The sequence below is a fragment of the Phasianus colchicus genome, chromosome 2 (assembly GCF_987193195.1).
Source record: "Phasianus colchicus chromosome 2, bPhaCol1.hap1.1, whole genome shotgun sequence".
In the NCBI taxonomy this organism is placed as follows: Eukaryota; Metazoa; Chordata; class Aves; order Galliformes; family Phasianidae; genus Phasianus; species Phasianus colchicus.
This window is the reverse complement of record NC_143437.1, coordinates 80,495,518-80,517,383: the sequence shown is the minus strand read 5'-3', so window position 1 is coordinate 80,517,383 and position 21,866 is coordinate 80,495,518. Positions and strand designations below refer to the sequence as shown.

The window sequence follows — 21,866 nt, the reverse complement described above, 5'->3', positions numbered from 1 at the left end:
CACAGCTAACAGTTTCTCAGAAATGTGCTACCTCAACAACTGCAATAGTCGGCCCAGTAAGAGGTACGAGGGGAGCTTGAGTTAAATGATTCTCATGTCATCCATCAACATAAAGATGCTTCCTAGAGGCAGCTTTTATACGGCAGGCATTCTCAGTAACAGCATTACCTACTTCAGATACAAGTTGTTCCTAAGTACATGACATTATTATTGGGTATCCTCAGGCGATATTCCAGCAACTGGAGCTGACAGCAACAATGTAGAATTACCAAATTCTCAACATTCACTTCCATGTAGGTTTTGTGATTTTGTTTAATTCTGATTATTTATTTCAAGATAAATTTGCTCAGCTAAAGCAAGACAAAATTTCTGTAACAAAGAGGAGGTATAACTTTCTTGAAAAGGTTCAGGATATTTAACTCATCTTTGAAGTACCAACATAAACCACAATGGAAAACAAACAAACATTCATACAATTAAGAGATCAGCATATTGATAACTCACTGTACACGAGCCAGAAGTAAAATGCACTCTAATGGAGAACATATGATATAGCCCAAACAACCTCAAAAGCAACATAAGAACTGCTTTATTGATTGCAGTTAACATGTTACAATTAAATTAGTATTTCAAGCATTAAGCCAGGTGCTTATAGAAACTATAAGCTGCCATCACGGTCACATGGAATTGGACGAAGAGATGATAGTCACTAGGGCATCTTGGAGTTATTTCTGCTTCTTGGGCATTGAAGCCATCAGCAGTTCATAAAGAACATAGCCCGTTCCTGAAAAAAAGAAACAAAAGAAGTCTTTTCAGAATGGTAAACAGAGCTTCTTACGAGTCAGCTTTCCTTTCCCAGAATACTAACAATAAGCAATTGCAGCTCAGACACAGCACATTTCCATAACCACACCTCAACTTTTTTTTTTTTTTTTTTTTTGCAATTTGTATTTATAAAAACAAACAATTAAAAAAATCATAAAAAGCTCTCCACGGTCTGCATAAAAAAGCCTAAAAGGAAAATAGTAAAGAAAAAAAGTGGGAGAGGGATGTTTGCAGAACTTGCACAGATGACAATAAAGTACTGGTTACTCATTGTTATGGTAACTGAACAGAAAATCCTCTGGAACAACACAGTTAAGTTAGAGGGTATTACAGAGCCATATAAACAAATAGCAAAGAGGCTAAACATAGGCAATACCATAAATTTCTGATACAGTATGCTAATTTTTACACCATGTGAAACCTCAGTAACTCCAGTATCACCTAGCACTAAAGAGTGAAGCCAAAAAGAAAACTAGGGTGTGCGTGTGTTATAACTACATCTTATTCCCTTTCAAAATAAGCTTTATGAGTTACTTTAGCTTTGTCTAACATCTTTACATGGATTCTAAAGGAGTATCTAATACATAGTACTGTGTCGGTCATGCTGGAGATAGTACCAAAAAAAGTATTTTAATCTTAGTAGGTTTGAAAGTATACTAATGCACAAATGTTTTAGTATGAGCCTTACCAAAAACTGTCAAACCCATGGTGACTCTGTACAACAGACCATCCATGATCCCACCTTTAAGATACACGGGGAGGCCATTATCCTCCTAACGGAAACAAAGAGACAAAAATAAATTATTTAAATGCAGTTCCTGTACCATTCGTTTAACACAACTGGAACTACTTGGAAGATTTCTTTCCCCAAACTATCTTCGATACTTCCAGAAGACTTTGTGCTTTGAGCTTGGTGTTTCAAGTTTTTCCTCTGGTACCAAGTGAGCACCTACCATCAAAGTGTAGTAACAGCATGCATTTTCATTTCTAAAACAGCAACTGGTACATGCTTGAATGCTGCTGGCACCATTTGCCAGCTCCCTCAGGCCCACAGTAAGTGATTACCATCCCTAGAAACTTCCCATAAGACTCCAACATATTCAAACTCTACTATAGGGAATAGAAGCAGCCTCTCTCTACCACTACTTGTTCTTAAACAGGAGACTGTTTTGCTCCATCTGAAGTGATGCTCCCTGAACAGTGGATCCACAGGATCTTTATGCTTGCTGGCAAGTTTATGCTGCTTTGGAGTTCAAGCCTGCCCCTAGCTACAGACCTGCCCAGCTTAACCTACTGTCACATAAGAGAGGAGTTCGAGGAAGAAATAGTATTTGGCCAACAATATAATATGTAGAGATTGATCATTTGTCAGTAGAAACAGAATCTCTGACCACCCTCCTTATCAATATCCTGCTTCCCATAGCATTGAGCGAGCACTGAGCTCCTCATGTAGTGTTCCAGCAAGACTGATCTTCTCTTTCAGCAGAAAGGAAAGCAATAAGATGCAAAAACTGGACTGTTAAACTATTAACACTTTGCCCCTTTCACATTGCTAAAGCCCAGTCTCATCTACGCTCAGTAAGAAATTACTGCTCCAAGTTAAGGCACAGACTGGGAGCATGCTCTTAAGTACTCACTACTTTTGTCATTTGCAGAACCACCACTTCTCACTAGGTGGCATAGCAATCAGAAGAGATGTATTCAGAATCTCCTTTCAGTATCTAAAGGGAAGCTACAGGAAAGAAGAGGGACAGACTCTTTAAGAAGGGCCTGTGATGATAGCACAAGGGGAAATGGCTTTGATCTTAAAGAGGGTAGATTTAGGTTAGACATAAGAAAAAATATTTTACAGTAGGATGGTGTGACACTGGCACAACTTGCCCTGAGATGTGGTTGATGCCCCATTCCTTGAGACTTTTAAGGCAAGGCTGGATCAGGCCCTGGGCAACCTGATGAAGCTGTGGTGTCCCTGTTCATTGCAGGGCAGTTGGACTAGATAGCCTTCAAAGGTCCCTTCCAACTCTAATCTGCTAAAACCTTGTCATCATATTGTCAGTGTTCTCTCAATACCTGGAAGAGCTTCTGCTTCTCAGGAACTCTGTTCTCCAGCGGCCTGCGCGAAGCAGTGCTTATGGTCCTCTGGGAAACTTGGCGAATACTCTAAAATAAAGGAAAAAACAGTATTTTAGAAACAGTAAAATCTTTCAGTTACATCCACAGTGGTACAGAAGCCATTCCTTTCAAAATCAAGATGGAAGCAGAGGAGGGAGAGAGGAAGGAAGAGCCATCAGCTCCACCCAAGCCAGCACGGGAGCCCCCCTAACCCAGGATCTGCCTGCAGACACAACACACAGGTGCTCAGGGCCCCCCGCCGGCAGCCCCAGCGCCCAGCTCTCAGCTCGGCTCCGCACAATGCAGGACGGCCCCGCCCCAGGCCCCGCCGCCCTTGCTGCCCCCTCAGTCCGGCCCGCGGGACCGAGCCCCTCACCAGCAGGTTCCGCCACATCGCGCCTCTTGGTCCCTTCACCTCCTGCCGGCAGCAAGGGCAGCGGAAGCGGAAGCGGCACGAAGCACCGCCCCGCAGCGGCGGGCGGCGAGAAAATGGCGGCCGCCAGCGCCGGGCTGTGGGGGTCAGTGCCGAGGGGGCGGGGATAAGGGCGGCGGAGATGGCTGGGCTGCGGCGCAGAGGGTACGAAGCGTAGTCACACGCCTGTCCCCGGCCTCGAGCTTCGTCAGTAGCAAGGATGCAGAGTACGTGCAGACAGAATTCAGAATTCAGCTAAGTGATTCACAGTGTGTAATTGCAGATGGTGAAGGAACACCAGAACTGTATGGAACACAAACCCACCTGAATCTGAAGGAGGAATCTTTTCATCCTTTAGGAAGGTGTTTCGTAAGCCTCTGGTTTCTGCACTGCCCATGTGTGCTTCATATCCTTTCTCTGCCTGATGCTGCAGTACAGCACTGCCAGAACATCACTTTCCGGCTTGCTGCAGTCATAGGGCACTCAAGTCCTGTCATTTTAAAGTGTTTGTGCTGGTCCCAGAGCTGAGGATGAATAATCTGTGTCAAAGACAGAAAATCAGCATTTGGCCCAGTACAAAAATAACAAACTATTTCCCAAAGCACAGCACTTCCCTGTCCCTTGAGCTGCCTCAGAAAGGCACTATCAAAAAATGCAAAAATGGAAAGGTATTTAGCCATAGCCTTAACTGAGTGCAATATTAAAAATATCATTTATAAAGCACAGCCATAAAGAAAAATGATGCATTGCAACAAAGGAGGAATTCAAATGCATTGCTTAATCAATACTAATAAAAGGATCATCATCTCCGGAGAAATAAATGTTACCTCATATCTGTGAACTATTTCCTGTGAGTTGGAATATGAGCTTTAGAGCTATTGCCTGAAGTTCACACTTAAAGCTTGGTGTGATCAAAGCTACAGGAGGGTTGCTTAGCGCAAGCAGAAGGGCTGCCTTCAACATTCACTGTTTTGTGAAGAAACAGCTTGAGGGAAAGGAAGAGAAATGACATCTTGAAGCCACAGGGCGAAGGCCTGAAGCAAAGGCTCAGACACATTTTCCCTAACAGATTAATTTTAATATATATTGTACTGAAGAATAATGAATTTGGTCATTAGAACTCTTTGTTAAGCTGTTTTGTTTAAGCCTGCCTTAGATAGAACAGGGCTGTTCATCTATTTCTGATCAGTAGTTTGATCTTTTTTTTAGCAGCGTTTAAAAAGATACACAAACATCTGAGTTCACTTTTGGCCTACATGTAAAAGTGAAAAGCCCTGGGGCAGTGGGATAGGTGGACAAGACAACATTTAAGCTTCTCCTAGAGGCTTGCTTGCCTGCTGCATAATTTTTTCTTGCATATAGATTAACTGATGTACCCAGTTAAAAGTCACATTGTTTACAATGAGAGAAAACACCAAACTAGAATTTAAGTTATTCTCAGTTGTAGAATACACTAAAATTGCATTAAAATAACTTAGTATTACACAGCATATGCACTGCTTCAGGACTTGGGATTTTTATGGACTGCCATGCAGTAGGTCCCTCATTCTTACTTCAACTTCACATCTTCTTTGGGAAGAATACTGCTGTAGGCACTGCATAGACAGGCAGCTGCCTTCTGGGATGCTGCCACACAGTTTGCTTTCAGCATCAGTCAGCAGCTTGAAGAGAGAGCAGTCAGGACTAGACATGGCTCTGAATAACATCACTTCCAGCTAAACAGTAAGAAGCTGGAACTTTTCCCCAAAACAGAAGCTTCATACAGTGACTCACATTAGAAGTTTCATATCTTTCTTTGATCATTCCCCCTACAAAGCTGAACAAGGATTTGTTCCAATGTTTATAAGCATCTGCTGTGAAACAAATACTCATTTAACTACTTAACTCTGGATGTATGCCTAGAAACATTCATATTTTCATTTCTTCCAAGAATATCATGTCTCAGTCTTTCATATTTTCCCAACAGAATTAATGAGATCATAAATCATCTTCCTGGCCCTCTAACATTACTTAAAACATCTCACCATTTTATTTTGTGACATCCAAGCACCATTGGTTAGCCTTGCATGTAACTCTAGTATTAAGTTTGCTTCTTTGTGGTCATATTTATCTGAAATCAGGGTTCAGGAAGAAGAAAGCCTATCCACTTTCTTTCAAATGATTTTTTTTTAAGGAAAAAAAAACAAAAAATTCAGCTTCATTAGTTATGAGTCATGCTTTTATTTCTGCTTACTGATTTCCAACATAAAATGAGAACAGTTATTTCAACCAGCAGAAATCGGCATAAACTCAAGCAACAGACATTATTACTATAATTCAAGTGCTGGTTGAGCAGAAGAAGGGAGTTTCTTATTTGCGACTCAGGTCATATAAGGATATGAATTCTTATCAGGCTTATGATCACAGTCAGTCTAAATCAAAACTGTCAAGAGCTGCCTATTTAAGGCATAAGAAGTACTATGCTAATGAGATCATATTCTGTGAGCTACAATGCATGGTTTTGTTACATGAAAGTACTTGTGCCAATCTGAGGAAGAGATGAAACCCGGCCTTCTATCTTAGGAGTCCATAAATCAACCACATGGCTAAAAAGAGAGCTAGAATAAAGGTAGCATGACCATTTGCTTCCTCCCCACACCCTTTTGGCAGGCTGTTCAACACAGACACAGGTACTCAAAATGTCACTTTATTTTTTTAAGTAACTCATTGTAACTAGGTCAATACAGTCCCTTATGGAAACTTGATACATCTTGAGAAGTATTTGTTGTCATTATTGTTGGGACATTGCTGAAGGCTTTTGCAACGTTGCCCTCTTCCTTTCTAACTCTTCAGTTCAGTTGCAGAGAACAACCTATGGTAACAAATATAGAACATCTATAAAACAAATACAAAAGATACCAGTCTTACGTAGGACCAAGGTAAAATCGGATTTTCAGGCAAGATCACAAACTCTACATGTCATAGGAACATTTTTCTGCAGACAGAAAAAAAAATAGAGTACTTTGTACGTGCTGAAAATTATTCTAAGGTCATGACTTGTCCTTCTCAAGCAGCTGCCTTCCAATCAGTGTATTCTACATTATTTTTAAATTAATTCAGTGTATATTCTGTGTTAGGTTTAGTCACATTTTTCCAATCAGACACTTCAGCTGAATTTCTGATATCTGTGTGTTTACAGATGAGTAACACTGATGTTGCCCCAGTGCAGGAAGAGCATTTGAGAAAGGTGCAGTCATTAACACCTGCAGTGAACCCAGGGCAAACACCTGACCTTTCCTTATACTGCTTGGCAGACTCAAACAGATGTTACCTGACATTGGATTGTCACAGCCTCTTCTCCCAAGGAGATTTCTATAAAAAGACAAGGCTTGTATTCTTCAAGGTATAACATTCATAATTAAAGCAAAACCAGGCTGCTGAGAAAGCAGTTTCAGTGCCAATGTGACCTTGTGAGGCAAAGGCTACAAAGGATTCTTCACATTCAAGCTTTAAGGTATAACTCTTCCTCTGACTCAGCTAATCACAACCAACATCTCTCCAAATAGCCCAAAGCAATTTAGAAGTACCCAAGGGCCCCCTCTGCTTTGCTACAACTATGTAGATCTTAACAAGACTGGAAGGAAGATGGGCGCACGCAAAGGATTTTGTTTGAAAAGCTCCTGCATAAGACAGAAATACATCCTAGTTTCCCACATTAATTTCTCCAAGAAAGATTCATTCACAAGCAGGCTCTCCTAACACCACCCACTTCCAGGAAGCCTATAATCTCACGCTTTAGGTACTGCCTCAACAGGGTGGGATTTGGAAAATGCCTGGCTGGCACTTGGAAAGGTGAGGCATTGCTTTCTAGTTCTGAACTCCAGCAGTTGTGCAGGATGGATGCCACTGAAGAACCAGGTCACAGGTGGTCAGGTCCAACCCGTGGCACTGAGCACTGGGACAGTGACACTGCCCTGACAAGTGTCAGATAGGGACACTGTGGCTTCATCTTCGAACACGTGACACACTGACAGTTTCCAGGAAATCCAAAATCCAAGAATCTCAGTGCCTACGTGCCCCCAAGGCATATGTAGAATAGTAAAACAAGAGATTCCAAGTTTCACCTAATATTTTGAGCTCCTCAGGCATAGTGTTCATATTGTCTGACAAGTATTTAGTGCTACAGACTTTCAGAAAAAGACTTTATTTGTAGCAAGAACCAAACAGACAGCAATTCTTACCCTGGTGCACTTCATTAAGAAGATCCAAACAGCAGTGACAGCTGTGGTCAACAGGAAAAGGAAAAAGCACTGAAAAACATTTCAAGGTAGAGATAGAAAGATATTGTTTTCCATTTTGAACATAGCCCCCCCCCAAAAAACAGCATTCCCTACTCAGAAAAGATAAGGGGCCATGAATAAAGCAAAACATTTACCTTTCAAGTGACAAACAGTGTAAAAATCAAAATATTTTAATAAGCAGTACATGGGAAACATCTCCTTACTTGTTTACTTTGTTTTGACTAAACTATTTTACAAAGGAATGCCAGCTTAAAATTTTGTGCAAGTTTTCAACTTTGCAATATACAGACTTATATATCCTTACCCTATAGTTCCAGCAACAGATACAACACTGCAAAAAAAAAAAATCTAAAAGACTTGAGTATTTAAAAGCCCTGTGTTTCCACAGTGTACTATGTAAGCAAATTATATGCTTATACAGAAAGCCAACACCATGGAAACGCTGCTTCATTCTGCAGCGTATGCAGACCTATACACATAAACTGCTAGCTGAAAAAAATTACACAAGTAATTGAGTAAAAATAGTTTTGCATTTATGTGCTAAATTAATAGTGTTGTATAAAACTGGCTATAGATGTTACATAGATTTTTTTTGTAACTAAGAAATACAACTTTCTTAAAATGCATTCAATCTTTATGTCTTTTCATTCAGATGAAAATAAATGCATGTTCAAGAACAAAGTCTCTTAATAAATGGTTTGCAGAATTTATTAGGTCTTTTTAATACACTCAGTACTTATGAAGCTAGTTGCATATAAAGTGATCTCCACCATATACATTACAATTTCTGTGCATCATCTAAAAAAAAAAGTCAAAAAGTATTTTACAGATTAGCTAGCTTCAAATTAACATGGAAGTGAACCTTTCTGTAGTTTAAGACACTAAAACTCAGAATGCTTCTAACTGCAATATTTCAATTAGGTTTCACTGCAAACTTAACCTGCACTGGAATAACAAAGATTACTGTCATCTCAACTCTTCCATTTCTACAGTTCAGTATCTCAACACTGAAAGAACATGAGATTTCCTTTACAACAAAGCCTGCTCAGCAGAATACATATGTTTCAATAAAAACTCTTTTAGTGAAAGGAATTCGCTCAAATTTGTGACTGGAACAGACATTTTAGGCTCATCTTGCTTACTGCTTGAAGATACTCTTTAAAAAGCAAAACCAGCAAGCACATCAGGAAAACTACTGCTGGATATAACTTAAAGCAAAGAAAATGACAAAACTGCAGGTTCTACCTGCAACAAACATATCCCAGTTTAGAACAAAATTTAAGAGGAACTCATACAGATAAATTAACAAGTAGGCTTTCTAATGCCTTTACAGAATGCTGTTTTACTGGCCAGGCACATCTGTTGCAACTATTAAAAGGAATTCCAGGTGTTGCAGTTTGCACTGCATTTAAATAATCTAACATAACAAAGGCGGGTAGGACACAGGAAAAAACATTTAACTGCTAATATAAATATATTAAAATCTCAGCCAGAAAGTCCATGCACACAAGATGGTAAATTGAAAAAACACTTAAGACTTGCCTTTTCCTTTCAACAGCATTGACACTCAAATTCTGCTAAGTTAACAATTTACACGGTATCTTACAATGGTCTTCTCCACAATCTGTATGTACTGAATCATACTGACATTACACAGCACATGACAAGCAGCAGATGCATCAAGGGAACCAGAGCTACATGCATCAAGTGGCCTGCCCAGCTAGAGGCAAACATCAGAAAATTGTTTCCGACATATGCAGAGATACAATCAATGTAGCTAATTGTATACCCGTCATTTTGAGAGTTAATCCACAGCAAGGGGAAAGGAGGTCTTTAGATAAAGTTATATACCCAGCCTCAGAAGTGACATTAGCAGAGATTTATCTTCCAACAACTGAGTCCATTCTGGACTGGCCTTGATGCACATGCAGCACGGTTGCTTTCAAAATGCGAGATTAATTGGGAATGTCTGCACTAGTGTTTCTATTTCCGTATTTGTGATGGATGATCAGCAACACAACTCCTAAGAAGAAGCATATGGACCCAACAGTGATGTACGCAATTCCCAGAAAGGGGTTTTTGCCTCCCATCCATGAGATCGTGCTTAGGATCATTCTTTTTCGTCCATCAAAACTGTGCACAGGATAATCTGAGAGAAAAGAAGGAGTATAGGAAAACAAGAAACATGAAGTACATTTCCAAATCTAGCTTAGTCAGGCACATTTACATGTTGGATCATCTGACTCAGGCTCCCAATACAAACATCTTTCTTTAAATATTCAGAGTGTAAACCCTGAAAGTTTTGATGATCTTTTAAGCAAAGACTAACCTAAGCACCATCAGCTACTCCAAGAAAAATGCCCCAGATGTTATGCATTTTCTCTTCTCTTATGAAGAGGATAGTTTCATAGGTTTTTGAAAGCACCTTCAATAAAACAAAGGAAATACACTCAAGAAGTGAAATTTGTATTTTAGTTTTTCTTAGTGACTTTATGTTGACTCCATTTTACATACACTCCCTGCTGCTTTGCGAGGAAGAAAATACTGCAGTAGCTTTTCAAATGATCTTTAGGAGCTTTCAAGTTTTAAGAACTCAGGAACTATGACAACCTACCTCCTCTACTCTCCTACAGAACTACCTCATCTTTTGTCTGCCCAAAAAGGAATGGCTGATGTGCACCTGATCCACAGCTCTGGATTTATTTTCACCTCTAGATTCTGCCTGCCCTAGGTTACATACTGTCGTTATGCCCTGAAGAATGCAGGTTTAGAAAGTATACTCAAATTTCTAAGCTACCAAGTCTTCCATTCTTTCCTGTGCTGTATTTTTCTCTCAATTTCTTTACAGCATCCAAGACATTAAAGTTCTCTCTCATTTTGAAGCAAGTAATTTAACTTTATGCACAGATTTGAGCAATCACAGAGCAAAAAAGGTTGCTGTGGAGCAAGTCTACAAATAGAGTGATCTGACAACAGTACACAGAGCCCCAGGAAGAGGCAAAGCAGGCCCCAAGTCCTGAATGAATGCTAAATTTCTGCACCCCTGAGAAATTTCTCCCCTTGTCTTCAATCCCCTTCAGAGTCAAAGCACTCCACAGAAAAGCAAAGGATTAGCAGCACATATACTGAAAAGTAAAAGTGTACAATACATTTGACTGTGCTACCAGCCTGAGTGTAAATGAAGTATGACCATACGGCATTTTAAAACTGTAAAAAACTAAAACTTGTGACTTAGGCCATGTAACAGGTTTCAAAAAGACTTATCAGCTCAAGCAAAGCATCACCTGAACTATGGCTGTGCATCTTCTGCTAGACAAAATACAGTCTGTCTGCATTCGTATCTGCCCAAAAATTATCACATGAAAATGCTCCCATCCAGAGACTTCAGCCTCAATCCCTCAAAGCAGTCAGCAGGTACTGCAAGGACCTACATATGTGAACAAGCTGTGCGAGACTAGGGGTGAATGAGACTGACCATACCCCTCTAAGCACACAAGCATACTGAAAAGACATTAGCGTCCTTCAAAATTTTGCTTATTGGGCAAATTTTACACTGAAATCTTCCGTAGGATTAATATGTCTTCTCACAAATGGCTCTTCAGAAGAGTGAGGTGGTATTTTTTTTGTCCCCTCCATCCTGCTTTGTCTCAGGAAGAGCAACAAAAAAACCCACAGAATATTTTCATCCGTGTTAAATACATAATGTAGTTCTATGTGAACTATGCAACAGTTCAAAATCATGATTACAATGGTACAAACATTACAGAATATAAGCCTAACTCCAAGTGAAAAAAAAAAAAAAAACCTTGCAATAAGATTACAAGTTTACAAATCATTCCTGTATTAGATTGTGTCTGAAGATCCAGCTGTCTCCACAGCATTGTGTTTTCCTTCCTCTATCCTCCTGATCAAGCAGGAGAAAATCCTACACTTCTAAAAGAGTAATACCCTCCAAAAGATACTCTTAACTAGTTCAGACAACTCCATGCTTCAGGTGGTCATTCTGAAGTCAAACTGACCCAGTCATTTCCCTTTATGAAGCTATGGAACTGAATTTCATCATCTTAACAGATGAAACACAGGTTAGTTCTATAAACTATATGTAGAAGACGGTAATTATGAAGTCTTGTTTGATTTAAACTTCCTCAGAAGTATACCCATGTAACCCAGCCAATGCTCTAAGTAGTTTTTAAGGGCATTTTCAAAGGATACTGTACGTGATATCCAAAGAATATTTTCCAGCCTGTAAGGTAGGCTGTAAGTTACTCTTCCTTTCAATGAGACGATACAGCTTACGAAATGTTGGCAGAGCAGCAGTACGCATCCACACAATGAAGTCTTCATTGATAAAGCCATTGTTATCAGGCTCAGAGTCCAGCATATACACCGGTTTGGGCCAGTTTACTGGTTTTGTTGTACCTAAGATTAAACAAAAACAACAATAAAGCATTTCAAACACAGGACTAAATGAAGCACTGGATCACCAAAATTAATCATAATTAATCATAAAAAAACACGCATTAAATTCTAAGTAGTATGAAGAGCCAGGCTGGCTCACTGCTACTGCAAGATTACTGTTTAGATTCTTTCTAAACAGAATTCAGAAAATTACTGATTACAATTCAGGAACTTTTTATTTTCATAGAATGGCTGAGACCAGTTGGCCCAAACCCACCCAAGCAAGGTTAGGCCAAAGCACTGTGCTCAGGACCATGTCCAGGCAGCTCCCGAAGTTACCTGAAGAGGGAGACTGAGCAACCACTCTTATGGGGGAGTCAACTCCTTGAAAGGGTAGATAATAATAGGACAAGTGGAAATGGTTTTAAGTTGAAGGAGGGAAGATTTAGGTTGGATGTCAGGGGGAAGTTCTTTACTGTGAGAGTGGTGAGGTACTGGAACAGGCTGCCCAGAGAGGTTGTGGATGCCCCGTCCCTGGAGGTGTTCAAGTCCAGGCTGGATGGCGCCCTGGGCAGCCTGATCTAGTATGAAATGGGGAGGTCGGTAGCCCTGTCTGTGGTGGGAGGGCTGGAGCTTCATAATCCTTGAGGTCCCTTCCAACCCAAGCCATTCTATGATTCTCTGAGCAATCTATCCATTCCTCTATCACCTGCAGAGTTTCCAGTTTAAACAGCAATGTATATCCATTCATTCTCAGGACAGCACTGTCTATGGGCTAAAACAAGTTTGCCTGCTCTATACGTTTATATAGATAGGAAGCCTTATCAAAATATTACTCTACCATTGTGAGATAATTCTCCATTATGATAATAGCTCTCCTGCTCTACTACTTTCTGGACCACGAGCAAATAAAGTTATATATAGTACTTTAGATGATGTCACAGTAGTGCTCTTGCTAACTACTGGAAATACAGTTCACAAATAGTCAGATTCTAAGAAGTACTTCAAGATCTATCATAAGAAACATTTAAAAAGAAAAACACAATTTGGTTAAATAATCACAGGATTTCTTCTCAAGTTAAAAGCCATGTAGTATAGCAATGCACTTACTAGGATTTTCTCAGTGCTCAAGGCATAAAAATTTATGAAAAACTAAAAAAAATAAAAATAAAAAAAAATTTTAAAAAGGAAAAAAAGTGATTTGATATTTGAAGATCCCAAACAGCAACAAGTAATTGAAATATCACTTAAAGCAGGAATCTTTTCCCCATCTTAACAAATTGGATTAGCTGCCAAAGCAAAACTAATCTGATGCCGAGCAACTGACAGAAAGAGCATTTATGAAACGTCAGAAAGATTAAACAGGAAATAAGCCCAGGTCCTATTTTCACATGTTAAATGATTACAGTAAAATGAGAAAAAACAAAAGTACTTCCGCATTAAGTTTGCGGCATCCACTGTTAACAGACAACTTTTTTCCAGAAAGCAGAATAGCCCTCAGCTTGGACTTCTATATAGAACAATATTTTTAATTAGTATGTTCACTACAATGTTGAAGTAAAATCCACGGCAATCAATGTGTTTGAAATCTTTTGTTCTTAAAATTTCACATATTTCTTACCTTGGAAGAGTGCAGTTAAATTATTTCCATCTCCTGTAGGGTTCCTGAACTTCACATTTTTATCTGTCCACCACGCAATGCCTTTTTTAATCAAAGTAATAGCAGTCCTTGTGTCATTTTCAACATGGTATAACTCCAATGTATCTATGGAGAAAATCAAATTGGAAAACTAGATAAGAGTGACTTTTATTAGATGAATGATCCTGATAGGCAGTAAAACATCTCCAGAAAAAACAAAAACTGACACAATCAAAAACTGTTCTGTAAGAATCCACACACATTCCATAGCAGTGCATTATACATACCTAGCATCTTTACACCTATTCCACAGCCATAACAGCCACTCACAACAGACGTTTCAATCCCTTGTGTGCTATCAGATTAAATTCTTTGTGATAGCTATTAAAAAAATGGTATTTTATTTCAAACATTCCAGTTAATTCAAAACAAAACAACCCACAATAATAGCCAGAATAAAGCAACAGCACAAAGCATACACAACAACACAAAAATGTCAAAATGCTAAACTGAGAAGTGTTACCATACCATTAAACATACTGTTGGCAATAGCTCCACAGGGAGCAATGGGTTTATCCTCGTTTGTGCGGTAAGGCTCACATTCCTTACTTGGATTCTGATAGTTGGAAAGAAAAAAAAGCAGATCAGTCTGTGCTAGTTTATAGTTCAGTACTTCAGTGTGTACAGCTTACACTTACTACAAAATCCTCCCATGAGTGAGTTTATTTACAAATATTTCAGTATTCATTGCTAATCAATAGGATTGATTTTTTTTCTTTACAAGCAGGAATATAGTCTAGATAAAATATGAATAAAATCAAAAATTCCATGATACTCATTCTAAAATTAAGACTGCTTGGAAACTAAGAGGAAAAAAAAAGTTCTAACTGAACCATGAAATACTCCAGCATTCTTTTAATGAAGTCCCCCCCCCACCCAAACTCCCAGTATGCACCAGTGTTAGAGACAGCAGACTGCAGTAAGTAACAAAGCCCAGCATAAAATAATAAGGGTGCAAGCACACAAACATCATGCCAAAAACAAGTGACCTGAAATCCAATGTCAGTCATCAGCTGTAACTTCCTGAAATTCTGCTTTTTTCCCCCCAATTTACATGCAAAAAGGGGGAATACTTTTTGCAGGAGCAAGAATCCACGTGTATTTCCACTCCTTGCCAAAACTAGGAGGAGCAAACTGACTCTACGCAATGCTTTGAGCAGAATACAGAGTACTGACGTTTTCCAGTAATGCTGATGTTCAGTATCAAACCTGATTCTATAGAAACAAATGCATTTAGCTGCAATATCCAAACCAAGTGTTAGGTAACAGTATTTTACACTGAAAATGAATGGGTATACATAGGTACTATCATCTGAGAGTAAAAAGTTTAAAGCTACTCAGTCTTGAGATGTGTTTGATGTACTACACTGCTGTCCACTGAACAAACTGCCACAAAATTACAGCATTTATATTTTCTCATAAAAAGTATGAACTCCTTGTTGTTTTCTGGAATACAAAAATTCTACAGCTTCATTATTATTAAACTGCATATTCTGCCATGATAACTTTTGCAAGTCAGTTGTTCATTACCTATTAATATCAAAGCTTGAATACCTACAAGTAATGAGCTGTTGTCTCCATTTAGTTGGCTGTCATCTCGAGATTTCACATAGCGACGGTGGTTTTGATAGAAGTTGGAAAGTCCATAATACATGAATACATTACTCTACAAGAGGAGTTTTAATTCACACAACAGATCAATAAAACACACAAGCATGCTAGTTAACAGAAAGCTCTAACCTCTTAAATTGTGTTTACTTTATAGTAACACTCAAAGACTCAACTCTCTTCATACTGAGTACACACAGTACTATCCCAACAAAAGCTGGCAACCTGAAGTCAATATCAACGTGTCATAAATCAGCAGCAAGATATTCATCAGTACTGTCCCAATACTTATCTTCTTATTATTTTGGGGGTTGAAACCAGATGATCATCGTGGCCCTTTCCAACCCAGGCCATTCTATGATTTGCCTCCAGTTTGCAAAAAAGTATGCATCTGGTGTTGCCACTTCCTGCTGAATTCAGTTTAAGTTGTGCAGGAATCTACTGTCAAGTACATGAAATCCAAGAAGGACACAGTAAATCCATATGTGTAAAAGGTATCCCATTTAACACTGTGCAATTCTAGACAAAGAGAGGCATTAAAAACCATCTCATCCCTGCGTCTGAGAAGATACACAGCCATCAAATCCAAGTTCATAGAAATACTAGAAATAATCCTTTAAGATAGAAGCAAAGTAAGGCTGTGGGAATGCAGCTTTCCTATTACTTATGAAATAAACCACGTCAGCAGTTCTCATTTCTCCTTGCATGTAAGGTTACATACCTCAAATGAATGCTCCAATGTGAAATTGATTGTGCAAGTACAAGGCGGTGTGCTATCCCAGGACACGTTTAAACATTTGTTGCAGGGACTGGAAGGCTCTATTCCTGTATAATCAATCTATAACAGAAAAAAATATTCACATTAATCAATTTTCTTTGCTTTCCCACTGTAAATTAATAAGCCAGACAATTGGTGCAGCATTTATTTTTACAACCTTACTGCATCTCAGTTCCAAAAGCTCTGTTTGATGATCTCACGGTCCCTTCTAACCCAAACTATTTTGTGAATTTGACTACATGTTATGTTTCAGCCTCAAACAAATCTGGCACCAGTGTGGGCCATTAATGCTGGGGAAGAAGAGAAAAAAAAACAAACAAGAAAACCCCACCAAAACACACAGAGCAGATACTCAAGGCACCACACCATTTCCAAACACACTTCATATATAACAAGCAGATCTAAGCTGCTACACACTTCCAGAGAAGTCTAGTTTTTAAAAGCCTACCTTTCTTATTAAATATCTAGAAGTGCTGCTAAGAAAATTTTCTTTGCTGCCTACGTTTAGGCAACTGAATCACCTGGAAGATTTTTCAAAGACCACTTAATGCTCAAGAGCTCTCCTTAAACAGGGAAGATGAAAACACTAATGCCAAGAACAGTAAAATGCCAGATGAAAAAGAAAGATGATTGCTGTTAATGCAGCTTATCAAGTATTTGTCTTTAATAGTCAAGCAGCAAGAACAAGAAAAATTACCTGAAACCTGCACATTCAGGCTACCTTTAGAACACACAATGTATCCTGAGCACCTGGGCACTCATCCTATGGCCCCCTGCCAACAGAAGTCACTTGACTGCATTACATTGCTCTCTCCTGTGTAGCTCCAGGATGCAAACAGCAGGAAATAACTGCACTGGGTTCAGCAGATCAGCTCCATGCATAGGACAAAGATTCCATCTGTCTATGAACTAGTATTTCTACACTTAAAAGATGCTTCCTACTTAGAACTCAGATCAGCACAACACATGACAAGTTACCAAAACAAAGCACTTTGAACTACGAATCCTGCTCAGTTTTATGAAAGACTCCTGCAAAGGCTTTGTTCTTGTTTACGGTTGTAGTCAAACATTACTGAGAATTAGAATGATTCATCTATCCTAAAATCCATATTAAGGTTAAATAAAACAAGCAGTTTCAAGGTTCGAGGAACAATTGAAGCCTATTTTCCTCTGGATCTTCTTCAAGGTGTCTCTCCCCATAGATTCTTTGCTATCTGTTAAGAGCTGCAGCTCTTTTTTCAGCAAAGGCACTTTAGTAGCCTGTGTCCTGCTGCCAGGCTTCTGACAGATGAGACCTTCCTCTGACAAGCTCGGCTGAAATAAGTCAGATTCAGGAACTGTGAGGTGGGGGAAAGGCTTGCATTATTTTTGCCTCTCATTAAATGAGATACTGAGTTTATGCAGAAGTACCTCTGCTTCAGCATAAAGCAGAGCTCCTCCTTCAAGGCTCAGTCCAGCTGCAGCACAGAGACCAGCAAGATTGAAAAATTTCACTTACATGAAGAACACGTTACATGTTCCACTGACAGCTTAGCTAAAGTAATACAGGTATGTTTTCATCTCCTGACAAATAACGAAACCACTGCTTCAAGAACATAAGATGCACGGAGCCAAGGCAGAAATCCACGTGACCCAGCATCAGGGCTCCAAAGAGCAATAGCACTAAGAGACCACAGACCCACAGGGAGCTGGTATCTCCTGGCCCAACGGCTGTTCAGTTTGTTGATGTCCTTCTCAGCTCGCTTGTTTCTGTAGTGCAGAAATAACACAGCTATTGTGCATAATCATTCTCCAAACCACCTGTGCTCTTTGTAGGCTTCACACACTGTTACAAATGGATGCTACTAAAGAATCATAGAATATCCTGAGTTGGAGAGACCCATAAGGATTACAAAGTCCAACTCCCAACTCCACACAGCACACAAAATCAAACCCTGTGTCTGAGAGTGGTGTCAAAACACTCCATGAACTCTGACAGCTCAGGCCTGTGTCCACTGCCCTGGGCAGCCTGTTCCATGCCAACCCACCCTCTGGTGCAGACCTGTCCCTAACCCCAGCTACCCCTCCCCTGACACAGCTCCATGTCATTCGTTCAGGCCCTGTCACTGTCACACAGAGCAGAGCTCAGCACTGCTCTCCATTCCCTGTGAGGAGCTGCAGCCTCTATGAGGCCTCCCCTCAGCTCCTCTGCTCTGAACTTGCAATTACTGTCCCTGGCCACTTCTTGTATAAAAGGCATCCAATCGGTCTGTTTTTTTCTTTTTTCTTTTATCTGTCTCCGCAGATTTCATTAAGTTCTGCATCATTTTGGTGATGGGGTCACTACAGCCCCGCACAGCACTGAAGATGCACACGGCAGTCAGGCACCTCATCTCAGTTCCTCATTCCTAGCAGTGCCTTTGGGTCTGGTTTTAACTACTGTTAAGCAATTCACAAGTAGCAGTCGCAGCACTGGGATGTGCTTCCTGTTCAATTAGTGTCCTGGACATTGCTCAATTTGTATCACATTTTGATGTGTGTCAACAGTTGTTATCCATTCTAAAAATAAAAATAGGACTACATTGGCCTTTAATAGTATAGAGCAGAAAATAGACATTTCTGAAGCTTTTTCCTCATATTTCTCTCAAATGAACAATTTCCCATGATGGACAGCTTTGAAACAGTGAGAAAAGGATAGAGAAAAAACAGCACACACACACAAAACACAACCCATAATCCTCATACACTTAAGATTTTGGACATCTTCCACATTTAAATTCAAGAGAGCTTCTAAAGGAAATCAATGGAAAGGCCACATCTCACTGCTTGCATCCACTTAAGAACAGTGCAATTCTCAGAAGTTGCAGCATCAAGTTCCAGGACAGGTCTATAGATAATATAAACTGTACACAGGTATGTATTTGGGGACATCAGTCATACCCTCTATTCAGTTACAGTACACCAAGTTTTCAGGCTGCTATACACACACGTAGAGACACCTCATGAGGAGGCTACTGTCTGAGGTGGGTGTAAATAAGCAGCTCTGCTTCCTTCCCCAGTTACATTTTTAAATGAGCTTAGTCACCACAACTCACTTTTAGAAGCCTTGTCTTCCAGAGTTATATCAGTGGCTCTTTGGAAATAACATCTGGAGGTTACCAAGGAAAGCCAGAGCACCAGGCAAGGACCTGAGTAGATGTGCAGGTGGTAGCTGCGCATACTCCCCCCCTTCATGATCTTTGCACTAAAACACTTCATAGAATAGCATTAGAATCAAAGAACAGAACACAAGCTTCCTCCTTTTACTTGCATACCTGAACGGTTTGATCACAACATCAGACTTACAGAACTCACAAACCCTATCCCCAGAAAAATAAAACCTGACCAAACTCCAGGGGGAGGTGGATAACACAAATGATAAACACACTTGATAAAAAACAAGGAACATTTTTGCCTGTCTTTAGTATCTTGAAACTAGAAGAGACTGAAAACTACCACCTGCTATCTCATTTCCAAATATAAGTGGCCAACACTGCTTCATAGATGAAGTCTGTCTGCGTAAGGGAGTGTTAGTCGCACTAACTGTACGTGTCAGAAGGGAACAGATGCCTTGTGGCTCCTGCTTGAGCTTTACAGCAGTACGTAAGCGAGCTGCTAAGCAGACACAGTGTTTAATATTTCATAGAATCATAGAATGGCCTGGGTTGAAAAGGACCACAATGATCATCTAGTTTCAACCCTCCTGTTGTATGCAAGGTCGCCAACCACCAGACCAGGCTGCCCAGAGCCACATCCAGCTTGGCCTTGAATGCCTTCAGGGATGGGGCATCCACAACCTCCTTGGGCAACCTGTTCCAGTGAATATACACACAGCAGGGATAGAGCCACAAGGACTCACAGAACCATTAAGGTTGGAAAAGATCCTTAAGATCATCTAGTCCAATCATCCACCTAACCACCAACATTTCCCCATTAAACTACATCCCCAGTACTGTATCTAAACACTTCCTGAACTCCTCTAAGGACAGTGACTCTGCCAGCTCCCTGTGCAGCCCATTCCAGCACCTGACCATCCTTACGAAGAAGTTCTTCCTAACATCCAAACTGAATGTCACTTACAGTTCTGGACTCAGAGGAAACTGATCAAGTTCTCATCCTTAAGAATCAACCCAGATCCAATCAGAATGAAAAAGATATGGTATATATAATTGGATAAATACACATCTCTCATAACATCAGCATAACACTGCATACTTTAATAAGGAAATGGCTGTTTTAAACATAACCATCATAAAAAGTGTTAGCCAGCTTTTTTTTTTTTTTAAATGTTTCTCGGTGCAGTATCCTGCTGAAAACAGGCATTTGCATCACCTTCAGAAGGGCTGTAAGGTGGCATCGACAGTCGGTGTGTCGAGAACAGAGCACTGTGCTCTGAAGTAGCTGTGCCAACTTCCAGATGTGCGTGCCCCCACACTGCCAGGCAAGAAGCTTAAACGCAGCATCCAGACACGGCACAACAGGCGTCAAGCTCCTATTTCCCCCTCCACTTCAGCCTTTCCTTGACAGGAATTTTAGTTCCTCGGACTCTGTTTCCCAACCTCCTCCCGAGGCAGCTGTCACCTCCGCTTTCTTCCCTCCCTCCCTCCCTCCCTCCCTCCTTCCTTCCTTCCTTCCCCCCGGCCCGGCCCCCCATGCCCAGAGCCGAGGGGAGGCCCGGTCCCCGCGCACCTCGTACTCGCGGATGTTGTTGGAGGTGACGAAGATGCCGATACCGATGGGGATGAAGATGAGGCCGATGATGAAGAAGGCCGGCAGCACTGTGCCCGCCGTCAGGATGGGCTGCCAGGCGGGCAGGCGCTGCTGCTTGAACGCCGTGTTGTCCGGCTTGCGGGTCTTCACCGCTCCGCCGCCGCCCGCCGCGGCCCCGCCGCCCGGCCCTGCGCCCGCGGGGTGCCCGTCCGCCTCCTCCTTAGCGCTGTAGTTGACCGCCATGGCGCCGCCCGCCGACACCGCCGGCAGCCCCGCCCACGAACCCACCACGTGACCGCCGGACGCCGCGCCTGCGCTCTTAGGAGGCGGCGAGCGGTTGATGACGTAACCTTCGCATCCCGGCGGAAACGGATCTCCGAGACGAAGCTGCGCATGCTCAGAGCAAGAGCCGTGTCTGCGCGACGGAAGGACGCGAGCTGTGCGCTCCTTATCTCCTTCCGCCTGGTCGGAGCGGAAAGCGCGTGCGCAATGTCATCGGGCGCCTTTCCCGCTCCCCCTGTTCACCGTGTTTCTGCGCATGCTCGTGTTCAGCGCTGCCGGTTATGAGTCCGATGGTTGGAATCATAGGATGGCCTGGGTTGAAAAGGACCACAATGATCATCTAGTTTCAACCCTCCTGTTCTATGCAAGGTCGCCAACCACCAGACCAGGCTGCCCAGAGCCACATCCCGCCTGGCCTTGAATGCCTCCAGGGATGAAACATCCACAGCCTCCTTGGGCAACCTGTTCCAGTGTGTCACCACCCTCTGTGTGAAAAACTGCCTCCTAATATCTAACCTAAGCCTCCCCTGTGTCAGTTTAAGCCCATTCCCCTTGTCCTATCACTATCAACCCTTGTGTGCACGTGTATTTCTGAGCACCTGCTTTGTCCAGAGGGGCACAGCACAAGGCAACGCAATATTGAGACTGTGTATTTCTCCTTCTGCTGGTGCTTTCCTGTTAAAGTTCATTTAGTAAGGGCTGGGATGGTCAGCGTGGCCAAAACCTGGCCGTCAGCAAGCAGTG

At 41.2% G+C, this 21,866-nt stretch overlaps 2 protein-coding genes across 3 annotated transcripts; both read right to left on the bottom strand.

The window, feature by feature from the left end:
* Window positions 1–566: 566 nt before the first annotated feature.
* On the bottom strand, window positions 567–3,459 carry COX7A2 (cytochrome c oxidase subunit 7A2). Its single transcript, XM_031611096.2, has 4 exons — window positions 3,314–3,459; window positions 2,896–2,985; window positions 1,514–1,598; window positions 567–784 (listed from the first exon to the last, which is right to left on the bottom strand). The coding sequence occupies exons 1-4, from the start codon at window positions 3,329–3,331 to the stop codon at window positions 726–728; spliced, it is 252 nt and encodes an 83-aa protein (XP_031466956.1). The 5' UTR covers window positions 3,332–3,459; the 3' UTR covers window positions 567–725.
* A 2,562-nt stretch (window positions 3,460–6,021) lies between these two features.
* CDC50A (cell division cycle 50 P4-ATPase accessory subunit A) lies at window positions 6,022–21,186 on the bottom strand. 2 transcript variants are annotated; one of them, XR_016464460.1, is made up of 8 exons: window positions 20,820–21,175; window positions 16,056–16,172; window positions 15,285–15,392; window positions 14,195–14,282; window positions 13,649–13,792; window positions 11,842–12,048; window positions 7,570–9,778; window positions 6,022–6,200 (listed from the first exon to the last, which is right to left on the bottom strand). XR_016464460.1 is itself a non-coding variant. In XM_031610847.2 (7 exons), the coding sequence occupies exons 1-7, from the start codon at window positions 21,081–21,083 to the stop codon at window positions 9,585–9,587; spliced, it is 1,122 nt and encodes a 373-aa protein (XP_031466707.1). In that variant the 5' UTR covers window positions 21,084–21,186; the 3' UTR covers window positions 8,322–9,584. The 2 variants fall into 2 exon arrangements, 1 of the variants encoding a protein (XP_031466707.1); XM_031610847.2 differs by lacking the exon at window positions 6,022–6,200 and having other exon boundaries at window positions 8,322–9,778; window positions 20,820–21,186.
* Window positions 21,187–21,866: the final 680 nt, after the last annotated feature.

Excerpts from the sequence above, each read along its gene's own strand:
- COX7A2 (XM_031611096.2), bottom strand. Across the intron at positions 1,599-2,895 it reads AGAAGCAGAAGCTCTTCCAG|GAGGATAATGGCCTCCCCGT; the intron begins GTATTGAGAGAA and ends TGTTTCCGTTAG. Across the intron at positions 785-1,513 it reads CATGGGTTTGACAGTTTTTG|GAACGGGCTATGTTCTTTAT; the intron begins GTAAGGCTCATA and ends TCTTTTTTTCAG.
- CDC50A (XM_031610847.2), bottom strand. The coding sequence starts at position 21,083 with ATGGCGGTCAACTACAGCGCTAAGGAGGAGGCGGACGGGCACCCCGCG. Across the intron at positions 13,793-14,194 it reads TGCCAACAGTATGTTTAATG|ATACATTGGAGTTATACCAT; the intron begins GTATGGTAACAC and ends TTTTCTCCATAG. Across the intron at positions 12,049-13,648 it reads TTTAACTGCACTCTTCCAAG|GTACAACAAAACCAGTAAAC; the intron begins GTAAGAAATATG and ends GTTTAATCTTAG.